The sequence below is a fragment of the Helicoverpa zea genome, chromosome 21 (genome assembly GCF_022581195.2).
Source record: "Helicoverpa zea isolate HzStark_Cry1AcR chromosome 21, ilHelZeax1.1, whole genome shotgun sequence".
In the NCBI taxonomy this organism is placed as follows: Eukaryota; Metazoa; Arthropoda; class Insecta; order Lepidoptera; family Noctuidae; genus Helicoverpa; species Helicoverpa zea.
The window spans coordinates 20,067-32,535 of NC_061472.1; the positions used below are offsets into that span (position 1 = coordinate 20,067).

The window sequence follows — 12,469 nt, forward strand, 5'->3', positions numbered from 1 at the left end:
AGGACGACATCCCAGGACGCATTCTCTAGGCAGCTGTCTTCCCCGAACGAGATTCATTGATCCAGCAACCGTCATTAAACCACGGAGACAACACCGCGATGTAGAAATGCAAGTCATAGGCACAGCGCCTAAAAGGCGAAGCCTTAGATATGTAGGCACAGCGCCATCTAGCGGTGAATGGCGGAACCTTTTCCAGACAACTAGACTAGTTAGATCTTATACATAGAAAGTATACTGAATAAATATTAAAGTTAAGCTGTGTTACACAAATTATTTGCACTTACTATCTAAAACTAAATTAATAACAATAATAAGCCCCGCAGGGCATCTAAGGTGGATGACGGGGAGTAGCGACTGAGAGAGTATACTGTCCCCCATCTCCGGCCTGCCGGAGTGCTCTTGGCTTGCTTGCCTTCATCGGCCGATCAGAGTGGAGTCGCTAGAGCAGGGTTAGCAGCCCTGCTCGGAGGGTAGGTGCCTCGTGGTAAGTGGCGAGTGGGCCGGTGATGCTGGACCCACAGGGAGCGCGTGATCTGCGTTTAAAGTCCGCCGAGGTATCCTCACCCTTCAGCCGCTCATGTACCTTTTGCCCTGTTGTTGCGATTTAGCTACTGATTCCCGGGGACCCAGTAAGTGAGGTGGCGAGTCTCCACCTGCCATTTTTACACGTATTTAATACATAATTGTCATCGGCAGGTACCTACCATAGTTCCCGTAGTTTCCCCATTCATGGAATGTTGTTGAATTTAAAGATTTTAATTATGCAGATAATTAGTGTAAGACGTCCTATAATTGTGTATGGTAAATAAAAATTTGTGTATGCAGCCATTGTGGAGAAATTCACCAAAAACAGATTCCGCTGGGCGAACGTTGGCGAACGTTGTCCTGGCGGAACTTTTTTTAATCTATAGACTTTAGAAGAAAAGAGATGTGTCCGAAAATTAGTGTGTATTTGTGTATAATTGATTATGTATGAATGAAATCAGTGCATGCATAAACTTCGGAGAAATTCAAGTTTCCGCTACGCGAACATTTGGCCATTAGCTAGTTTTCATATAAAGCGCTTACATAGAGAGCTGTAGATTTTTACATACGTTGTTTTGAATTTGTTTATATTTGTTTAAAAAACAGATTTAGAAAAAGTCGTAGGGTTTAAAAGATAAAAATATAAACGTAAAATACACTAATAGGTCTTAGTTCTCAAAGTATGCAGTTTGGGGTCTAGATTTTCACGTTTACACAAACCTTGTAAGTGTCTCCAACATGTTGCCAAGTATCAATGATGTTCCGTTAGTAATTAAAAAGTTATAGGATATTTTACCATGAATAGATCACTGTTTACAAAGCAGTCGAATATCACGACGTTCTGAAGGAATTGCATGGTAAAATGTATGCCAATAATTAGTTTAATCATTCAACTATTCACTTGCAAAATTTCATGTCATTAAATTCAGTAATCAAAGAAAGACAATTATAATACTGACGGAGCATCGAAAACCTACATAATCCGACCAAGTTCGGTTAGCTACAAAAAAGCGGCCGTGCCATATGTCTAAGAAACGTTCTTAACTTGGAAGGTTAGTATATTTATTAATATGGTACAGTTGCGTACACAAGCGTTAGGAAAAAATAAAACAATTGTATTTCTTGAATGAAAATTATTTTTTTAATAATAACGCCACTATCTTACAGCTCTCTATGTAAGCGCTTTATATGAAAACTAGCTAATGGCCAAACGTTCGCGTAGCGGAAACTTGAATTTCTCCGAAGTTTATGCAAGCACTGATTTCATTCATACATAATCAATTATACACAAATACGCACTAATTTTCGGACACATCTCTTTTCTTCTAAAGTCTATGGATTAAAAAAAGTTCCGCCAGGACAACGTTCGCCAACGTTCGCCCAGCGGAATCTGTTTTTGGTGAATTTCTCCACAATGGCTGCATACACAATTTTTTATCTACCATACACAATTATAGGACGTCTTACACTAATTATCTGCATAATTAAAATCTTTAAATTCAACAACATTCCGCTGCGCGAACGCACACTAACCGGGGATTGTCCTTGGGTACATTTCTATAGTGTATACAGGGATACTCATCTTTAAAGTTGCCTCAAAAGGGCTTCAGCGTGTTGGCTTCGGCCCCACGTTTGCCTTCCAAAAATCCGGGACTCTGTAGTCTCCAGGTCTGGTAGAGACATACAAAATAACAATAATAACAAAATGAAATAATAACCTATTTTAATAAACGATTTGACTTTGATTTTGACGGGGTAATGGGGTGACATAGTGACGGTGTAGTGGGGTGACGGGTCAACGAGAAATCAAAATCAGGTACTTCAACTTATAATCGTAATATATTTATAAATCTCGTCTGACATCTCCAGCGGTGACTTTATTTAATGTACAGAACGATCGAATTGAGGGGAGCCGCCCACACCGGCGATGCGCATGCGTCTAAGTAACGAATAATACTGCTACTGAACCCAACCTTTGTGACGATCTGATTCTACTGAACTAAACTCTTTATTTTATTAACCTACAGCAGTCTTATCGGGAATAGTTCGGCTCCGAGCACTCGCGCATGCGCGGATACGTCTACCAGGATTAAATACTAACTTAAGTAAGTAAGAGAAATATTTATTTGAGCAAAAGTTGCAGTCGGACAATGTGAAGTGCGTCGCAGAGCGCTGGCGCAGTGAGCTGCAGGAGCGACGTCAGCGCCGGCGCACCTCGTTGTCGGCGGCGGGCGGCGCGCGTGGCGTGGTGGTGGTGGTGGTGGTGGTGGCCGGGTCCAGGCCTTTGATCTCGAAGGGCCCGCGGAACAGCGGCCGGAACAGGCGCAGGAAGGTCTGGTAGCGCACCGCCGAGTTCTGCAACACAAGGCGAGTAAGTCGCGAGCGGGCAGCGGGCGCCGGGCGGCGGTTGGCGGGCGCCTCACTCACCTGGATGACGTCTCCGATGATCTTAGTAGTGCGGATGAGCAGCGACACGGACGGGCCAAACAGGCTGCCCGGCAGGTCCAGGCTGACCTTGTTGCGGTCGAACACGGGGATGTCGTCGGTGGCTTGGCGGCGCGGGCGCGGGCTCGCTGGGCTGCCAGTGCGGCTCGAGCGGGAGAGCGGCCACGACGATGGGGAGAGCTGCCCCCGCGTCCCCCGCGCCCCCCGCGCCCCCGCTCGGCGCCGCCACGTACTGCCAGTCTGCGACCAGGAGGCCGGTGAGCGCGCCGCACTCCGCGCCTCGCCTCCAGCCTGTGTGTCTGTGTGTGTGTGTGTGTGTGTGTGTGTGTGTGTGTGTGTGTGTGTGTCTAGGCACATAGACTCGCTCTTACCTTTGTTATTCATAGCGACTGCGTCACATACAATCCTTGTCCTAGTTTTATTTAGGTTCTGTCTGGCAAGTAACATAAGTGTCAGTCAATTGTTATTAATGTAAAATATTGTAAACTTGCGAGGACGTGGGTCATCACCTGGTCGTCTCCCGGGGTGACGCTGTAACGCGGTATTCGCTTGTAAGACAAGATAATGTCGGTGGGTGACAGGCGAGCAGTGGCAGGCAGAAGTAACAACATGACGCGTCGCTTGTGTCGGTACTCAGTAGTTAAGTATTGTTAGCAATCTGTACGCAGTGTGTATTCTGTTTACATATACATAGAGTTGACCGCAAACCTAACGCGGCGGGTATTACATCATTCATACAGATTTGCAGAAACTTGAACTGCGAGCTATTCAAGGGACGCGCTGCTGTCACTGACAGGCGTAACGTTGAATTGAAACAAATGTATTTCGGTATGAGTCACGTTTATTACAATAATATTTGAACTGATACAGTATCACAGAGGTAGGTCGGGTGAGGTGAACGCGCATGTGCCGCGCGGTGCAGTGTCGTGAGGTGAGTGTGTGTGCGTGCAGGCTACGGCGTGGCTACGAGGGCTACGCGCTACGCGCTACGAGCTACGAGTAGTGCATGCTTCACTTACTGCGGTGACACCTGACCGGCGCGGGGTCAGCGCGGCTAACTCCCAAACATTCTGTACACTCTACTGGTATAAACAGTAGCTCCCACCTGTACAACTTATTATAATACACAAGAATAGATAGCGATGCTATAACGATAAAAAGACACACTGATCATTATCAATATCATTGTATCTCATATTAGAGTAAATAGCTTTTTAACAGAGATATCGAGACGAGTTTTTGTCACACGACAGGTTAGCTTAATGGTAAGCAATTGCTTACCTTGTATTATGGGTGCTAACACAGATGATAAACTACATACATTTTACAAATACAGGTAATATATATGTCACCGTAAGATTACAAACATCGTTAGATTACAATCTATCTCGAGAGATTGTAAACTGTCGAATTATTGTAAACCGTAACACCTGATTGCAATTTAACGCATTATTTTTCGCTATATTATAATCTATCGATGAGAAATTGTCAAATTGTCAACTGTCCGAAAGCTCTCCCTGATTGGTCAGTCTTTTTGTAAGATCGAGAGCGATGTAGAGCGGTCAAATTGTCAACTGGCGTAGAACGGAATGCATCTTGCGCGCTGATTGGTAGAACGTCAAAAAAGACAATGTTCTTTGCAACTCCCGCTGTCACAGCTCTTTGACGTGCAAAAATAAGTGACGGTTTAATTTTTTATAAAATCAAAAATTGTACTTAATTTTTAAGACTCAAATTACACACAATTAAAAATTGAAGTTAGTGACGAAAACGAATCGCTGCAAAACCGACTCCACGTAGTCTTGTCTGCCCTACCCCTAGAGTGCAATTCAAAACCGCGTAGGCGCGGAGGGGCGAGGCGGCCTGCGAGCTGAGGCGCAGGTAGTTTCAGCGCTCGCCGCCGCGGCTGAGGCTGGCCGGCGGAGCCGGCCAGCAAGCCGAAGCTGCGGTGGTGAGCGTGAAAACCATCTGCGACGATAAGCTCGCATGGGACCGCCGGAGCCCCGCAGCGCCGGAGCCGTGACAGAAGTTATGCTTGCTGCATGTTGCATGCTTACTTCCATGCTGGGTCAATTAATATGGGATGTGTTATATTTTAAACAAAAAACTCAGTAGGTACGAGTTAAAAAATTAGAAGGTAAATAAATATTTTTATGATGTCATTTAATAGTATTTAAGAAGTTTACTGTTAGAATGCATGCTACAAATTTAGATGCAAAAAAATAACCATCATGCTGAGTTGTATTTAGAGTGGAAGATAACTCGTGGCTAAGATAGTATTATTTAGATGCTCGACGCTTTATTAATTGTGGCTGACTTAGTAATTTAGAAGGCAACATACATTTTTGGGGGCGAATAATGATATTAAAAAGAAGCCTGTTTAATTAGCACCCCTTTTATTTTATTTTTAAATATTAGTTTGTATTTGAAGACAAAATACCTAACTGTATTTTTATAAGAGTTATTTTTATATAAATTTAATACTTGAAGAATTTTTGAAAAGCATTTATTTTATTTAACTGACACCTCTATTTCATTCCTAACTCTACGGGAACTCCATGGGAACAGAACGGCTGGTCGTGATTGGTCGATCTTACAAAAAGACTGACCAATCAGAGAGAGCTTTCGGACAGTTGACAATTTGACAATTTCTCATCGATAGATTATAATATAGCGAAAAATAATGCGTTAAATTGCAATCAGATGTTACGGTTCACAATAATTCGACAGTTTACAATCTCTCGAGATAGATTGTAATCTAACGATGTTTGTAATCTTACGGTAACATATACATATTATAACACTCAGACCACAGCCAACAAACAATATCATCACACAAATTTTGAACCCCATTTTGCGCCCATGGGGTCGTTAGATAAATAGTAGCAATTATTCATATGTTATTCTAAAGTATTGAATGCATTACAGACCAACTCGAAGCAACGACGTTCAATTATTGGCTTCTATCGGATAATTCGTAGTAAATTAGTATTATCGTCCTCATAGTTAACGTCTTCTATATTATTCGAACTAAGAAAAATAAGATTATACTCGTAGGTACGACTGACAAAATAATGAGAATAAGTTTACAAGTGGCGCAGTGCTGGCACACACGTGCGCACTCGGACACGTAAAGCTAAGACAAGCGACTAGATGCGACACAGACGCGGCGGCTGACTAGAGGACACACTACGGCATATAAATGCACGGTGGCAAGATTCGGACAACTTTATTCTACGTTATCGTGACATTAAGGGTTGGACCACATCTGGCAGTTCTAAGCGACAGAAAGAGAAAGGGCGACGGAAAAAGGCGATTCCGTGCTGCTAGATGTGCTCCAACCCTGAAACGGCAGGGTGCGCGTGTGTGCGTGCACGTGTGCGACACGGGGCGCACGCACACACGCGGACTATGTACAAGTGCGTCGCGACTAACTAGTGAGTGAGGCAGGCAGACATGCGGTGCAGCGTGCAGTAAAACAAACAACTTCGAAGAATCGTTTAATATCACCATCGCTCACCTAAACCTATTTACAATATAAATACAAAACATGGGGACACTGGGAAGGGACGACGACCGCGGACTGTACAGGCGGTGCGGGGGACGCGGGGGACGCGGGTGCGGGAGGGGGAGGGGGGTGAGGGGCTCACGAGTCATCCTCCTCGGAGGAGTCGATGGTCTCGACGGTGCCGCCGGCGCCGGCGCCGCCCGACGACGAGCCCGACAGCGACGTGACGAGCGAGATGATGGAGCCGAGCCCCCCCCCACCTGAGCTGCCGCCGCCCGACGCGCCGCCCAGCAGCCCGGACACGGCCTGGATCTTGGGCCCCAGCAGCTGCAGCTTGGGCCCGATGACCTGGCCCACGATGCCGCTCAGCGACGCCAGACCGTTCTGCGGCGCCTCGATGCCGTACTGCTTGTTCAGCTCGATGTTCTTCTGGTCCAGCGAGTCCACGAAGCGCGTCTTCGCGTCAATCAGCGAGTTGATTTTCTAGAACAGAGAGCGAGCGAGTGACGCGCCGAGCGACAGCGACAACAGACAGCTAGCGTCGGGACGGTACTCACCCCGAACACGAAGCCCAGCACGGCGTTCTTGATGCCGAACTTGGCCTGCGTGACGCCCTCCAGCTTGCGCTTCTCGCGCGCCTGCTCGTCGCCGGCGCCGTCCTGCACACACACACGCGTCACTACACGCACACACCGACAAGCTCTCCGCCACCATTGCCTGCCACCCGTGACCACATGCCGCCACTGACACCACTCGTGTGTCCGTGCTCTGGGACTGAAGCCATCTTTCATATTTCGATTTCAGGATTTTGTTCGCTGAATGTTAGGTTCCGTTCTTTACACAATTTTCTAAATTAATTGTGATTTTAGTGCCTAGTTATGTAAATGATATGTCTCTGTAACGCAGATTATGATGATGTTTACGCAAGCGCACGCGAGACCAGTCGCCAGGATCCGCGCGCACGCAACTCAATTCTTATCCATATTTGTTTTGAGTGGGCCCGTAAGATACTGCTGTTAGGAAAAGTATTGATGGTGGTCAGGCGAGCTTCGTGCCATAAACAAGCATCCTCAGTTGGATCTGATCTGCAGGGACAAGTGAGCGTAACGCTCATCAGAACATGAATGAGTGAGGTGTCGCTGCGCAAGGTAATACATCGCGCCATGGCCTTTAGTTATATGAAAGGGTGTTGCGGGGATGTCCGGCGGCGGACGGCGCGGGTCGAGGCCGCCCGCCTCTCGCGGCACGCGTGCGGCCGCAAGCCGCCACTCGCACTCGCACTCGCACTCGCACGCGCCGAGACTCGCACGCTGCGCGGATGCACCGCGCCGCTGAAGGCCGGCGGTTTGGCGGAATACGTAATTATGAAACGAGCGGCAGTCGCACAGACGCTATCGTATGTCGAGCTGCGCCGGATGATTCGGCCGCCTTTCTAATTTGTTTGAGATCAGCGTGCAGGAGATTCGAAATATAATAACTTGCATACAATGTGTATTGCTACACAGAGCCTGCCGCGGGCGGAAGCGATGCAGTTGACGGGGCGAGAGGGGCGCGGGGCGCGGGGCGCGGGGCCGTGGAAACCGACGCGTGAAGTAAAGGCGTGCGATACTTGAGGCTTTGTTCACTGCACAATATACATATGATCGCGGTTCCGAAATGAGCAAAAACGCCGAAACTAGGTCCGGTGTGTGCTAACCGTAACAACCGCTACTTGAGCGGCACCGGGAGGAGATCCCGAGCGCGACACTCGCGCGGGTGCGCGGGTACAGGCGCGAGGCGCGGGTGCACAGGTGCGGGTACAGGCGCGGGCGCGAGGCGCATCACAATGTGCGCGTGCGCGTCGCGTGACCTCAGCGCGTCCTCAGTGACACGTCTAGTTCGGTGCGAGTCCCGCTGGTTGGCAATAAAGCCATGTTTTGATATGTGTGTTGCGACACGCGACACATGAGTGTTCACACTCGCTCCACTCGCGTGGCGCAATTGTTGATATGGCCTCTAAACCTTACTCATTCAAACATTTCACAACTTACAAATTTTACCTGACCACCTACTAGCAACCACTAAAACATTATACAGATATATGCGAGTTCGTTGGAAACGAAATATAAGTGATACAATGAGTACTGACACGCGGAGTGACCGCAACACGAACAGTCGGGCTAGGTCAGTTAAACCAATCTTCAAGTAAATAATTTTGATTAAAATAATATAACGTTATTTACATAAATTTAAAAAATGCTACGCGTGTTAATAAAAAAACAATAAATCTGTTTCATTCTAATGATGAAATATTTTAGAGATAATGGAAAAATTAAAATAGATACTCGGTATTATACGGTGTGCCCTACAGGGGTTCTATGTGAACGCAGTACATATGAATAACAAAGTATGTGAGTGTGAGGTGTATGTAACTCGGCGCGCGTGTGTGCGTGAGGGTGGTGATGTGTAGTGACGCGCACGCACACACGCGCGCCGCTGCAAGCCGCGATATATCGGAAATGTTAAATGAGATGTAAGCGTTATGAGTGAGGCGAGCGGACTGCGGCGCGCTGCAAACAAATGTTCATTACAAGCAGGCGGAGTCGCGACAACGCGCGGCAACACGCGACTAGGCGCGGCGCGGCGTGCGAACCGGGACAATGTCGCGCGTTACATAACGCGAGCATGTATGCATGTACAGTAGGTCGTACCTCGAGCGGCTGCAGCACGTCGTCGGCGGGCAGCTGTCGGCGCAGGCGCGAGGCGCGCGGCGCGGCGGCGGCGGCGGCTAGTAGCGCCAGGAGCGCCAGGAGCGGGAGCGAGCGTGTGGCGAGCATCGTGCGGAGCGAGCGACTGGCGCAGCGCCCGCGCGCCGCCGCCGCCCGCGCGCCGCCCCTCCACGCGCCCCACGCGCACCACGCGCCCCACCCGCCCCACGCACAGCGCGTGCAGCTCCCACTGTGCTGCACCACTCGGAGCACGCTCACGATGACACTTGTCCAGATCATTCACTCATTGTATTGAACACACGTAATGCGATAAGTTTCTCTCAGTCGTGCTCAGAACAACAATGGCGTCTGATAATGTTCAACTATCACATTTGAGGTGATTGCGTGCGCGAAAACACAGTTATTTACGTTATATCTGAGTATGAATCAATAAAGCAAGTAATTAGCCAGTTTGGTGTCAGCCGCCGTCAGTTGCTCTCGCAGCAACCTACTTGAGTATCTAGTGTCAATCATCATGTCGCGAATTACTACATAATATGTAGTATAAAACAAAGTATTTTCAAAGCTTTTTCTTTCCCCATGTCCCCTTGTACGCTTAAACGCAACCGATTTTCTTGCAGTTTTTTAAATAGATAGAGTGATTGGAGAGGAAGGTTTAAATATGTATAGTAACATCTATAAATTGTGGGGAAGTAATGATCTCCCGAGCGAAGCCGGGGCGGGTCGCTAGTATTCAATAAAACTTAACATTTGCGCGTTGATGTCTTTTGTATGAAACGCGTTCTCTTATACCACGTTAAGATTATCTTCTTCTTCTTATATATAAAAATGAATTGATGTTCGTTAGTCTCACTAAAGCTCAAGAATGGCTGAACCGGTTTGGCTTATTTTGGTTTTAAAATGTTTGTAGAGGTCCAGGGAAGGTTTAAACGATACGAAGTTCGCGGGATCAGCTAGTCTTATATATAAAAATGAATTGTTGTTCGTTAGTCTCACTAAAACTCGAGAATGGCTGAACCGATTTGGCTCATTTTGGTCTTAAAATGTTTGTAGAGGGCCAGGGAAGGTTTAAACGATAACGAAATTCGCGGGATCAGCTAGTCTATATATATAAAAATTAATTGCTGTTCGTTAGTCTCGCTAAAACTCGAGAACGGCTGGGCCGTTTGAGATTTGCTGATTTTGGTTTTAAAATGTTTGTCGTAGTCCAGGGTAGGTCTAAACGGTGAGCAAATAAGGAAAAGGCGGTACGAAGTTCGCCGGGTCAGCTAGTCTTTATTATAAATATACTTTTTTTGTTAAAGTTTTAATTATTGTAAGATGTTATCCTCCAGGGAATATAATAAAGTAATATTATCGTAGTTTGTTTTTTTGGATATGTCGTAGACAGCGGGTGCAGCATGCGCGGGTGTGCGGGGGTGCGGGGGTGCGGGGGGTGCATCGTCGGGAGCGCAGCGCGGCGCGTGATTGCTGCTGATAATGAGGCAGCGCGCGAGGTCGCTCCAATCATCACGGCAAGGTAACGGCCTTTCTAAATCCGGTCACCAGCTGCCCTGCCGCCCTGCAGCCCTCCGCGCAGCCATCCCCGCGGCCCGCCCCGGCGTCCTGCGGTGGCGGGCCGCTCCCGGGCCTCACGCCCCAGGCCCCGGGCCCCGTAGCCCAGGGCCAGGGCGGCACTCGGGGCGCACATTCACTTGATCTCGCAGACGAACTCATTGCGCAAATGAATGATATTCTAATACATAAGGCTAATACATTTGGCTAATACGAGTATTTCGAAACTGAAATGATTAAAAACCCGACAACATTGAAAGTAAATGTGTAAACATATAGTATATTTGTTGGAATTGTCGCTATGTATGTATAGTATGTTAAATATGAGTAACGTAACGTCTGCTAGCGGCGTCACGCCCGGACACAACACTAATAACGACGCAAACAAAACAAATTGTCTATTTCTGTTCGATATAACATGTAGTTGATACAGTGTAGTTATTATGCACACTACATGCACGGCGTGTCGTGTGCGGCCAAAACTAGCATTTCTTTTAAAATATCATATCCGCCAGTTTTTGTGAATCGTAGAATAAGATAGGCGAAGTCGCGGGCATTGACTAGCGCGTTCACTAGCTCGTAAGTTAATAACCGATTACACACATTCTGCGAGAATATTAGGAAAGTATTGAATACATTATGATCAATGACAAGCTGTGAGTGCGTCACACGCAGACGACACGCTCACTCTGTGTGTAGGGAGCTCTCCCGCACCGATCTGAAAATAACATGAACTTCGTCCTTATTCCCGTAGAAGCGAGCAGTGACCCGTCGCGGGACCAGCGAGTGGAGGACAGCCAGCTAGCGAAGCACACAGAGTGCAGAGCGCTCACAGCACCGCGCGGGACACGCTCAGCGCATGCGCTCCCGTGCACCTCGCCAACTCGACACATTACATGTTTACGCAATCACTAGTAGAAGAGAGCGCTGCAATGTTGCACATTAGCTAATTGTATTAGATGCAACGATATGAAATGACACGTCGCTGCTTACTTCTCGGAAGTTATTTGAACTCATTACGTAAGCACTTGCTAATGTTAATTAACGACACCTGATGCTAAAAATATCAGGGGCCCGATTCTCCTAATTTTACTTAAGCAACATTCGATTGACGTTCGACTCGATTCGACTGAGATCCGATCCCGACTCGATTACAATTGAAGCGTATGTGGCATTCCGCTATTTTTTCTTTGAAATAAACGTTTTTATCCTTTTCTGTCATTCAATAATGAATCATTTTGTCTGCAAATGATTTACGATTGCAAAATGATTGTACAGCGAACTACCGTATAGACCAAAATTACCAAAATAGCAGACCAATCGCACACCAATCAAATGTCAATCGAATACGATTGGTCTTTTATTAGTAGCAGAATGCCCGATATGGTTAAAACTGCTATTGCGATCATATTGCGATTCGATTTCTATTCGATTTTGACATTATTTACTTAGGAGAATCGGGCCCCAGGCAGCCAGCCAGGCCACTCGTAAGTCAACCACGAGATCGTCAGCGCATTGGGAACACTGTCGACATGGAGCGAGGAGGCGGAGGTCCGACAGGCAGTGCGAGCGCTGCAGTGCACCGGCGCTTGCGTCACGCTGCAGCGCGTGTCGCAAGCGCCGCACATTCAGACATACTGCAGCGTCATCGCCGCCCGACACCTGTCGATAATGTCACAGCCGCGCGTTCACCCGGACACCCGCGCCCGAGCCCACAAGCGATCACCAA

General features: G+C 47.5%; 1 protein-coding gene across 2 annotated transcripts; it reads right to left on the reverse strand.

Annotated features, from left to right (window-relative positions):
* Positions 1-2,345: 2,345 nt before the first annotated feature.
* On the reverse strand, positions 2,346-9,311 carry LOC124640979. 2 transcript variants are annotated; one of them, XM_047178979.1, is made up of 3 exons: positions 9,169-9,307; positions 2,953-3,210; positions 2,346-2,880 (listed from the first exon to the last, which is right to left on the reverse strand). In XM_047178979.1, the coding sequence occupies exons 1-3, from the start codon at positions 9,292-9,294 to the stop codon at positions 2,725-2,727; spliced, it is 540 nt and encodes a 179-aa protein (XP_047034935.1). In that variant the 5' UTR covers positions 9,295-9,307; the 3' UTR covers positions 2,346-2,724. The 2 variants fall into 2 exon arrangements, with proteins under 2 accessions (XP_047034935.1, XP_047034934.1); XM_047178978.1 differs by lacking the exons at positions 2,346-2,880; positions 2,953-3,210 and adding exons at positions 6,458-6,961; positions 7,036-7,137 and having other exon boundaries at positions 9,169-9,311.
* Between the last annotated feature and the right edge of the window lie 3,158 nt (positions 9,312-12,469).

What these genes read in the sequence shown, in the direction of transcription:
- LOC124640979 (XM_047178978.1), bottom strand. Translation starts at nt 9,294, where the DNA reads ATGCTCGCCACACGCTCGCTCCCGCTCCTGGCGCTCCTGGCGCTACTA. An exon ending in ACGTGCTGCAGCCGCTCGAG is followed by an intron (nt 7,138 to 9,168) that starts GTACGACCTACT and finishes GTGTGTGTGCAG; the next exon opens with GACGGCGCCGGCGACGAGCA. An exon ending in TGCTGGGCTTCGTGTTCGGG is followed by an intron (nt 6,962 to 7,035) that starts GTGAGTACCGTC and finishes TCTCTGTTCTAG; the next exon opens with AAAATCAACTCGCTGATTGA.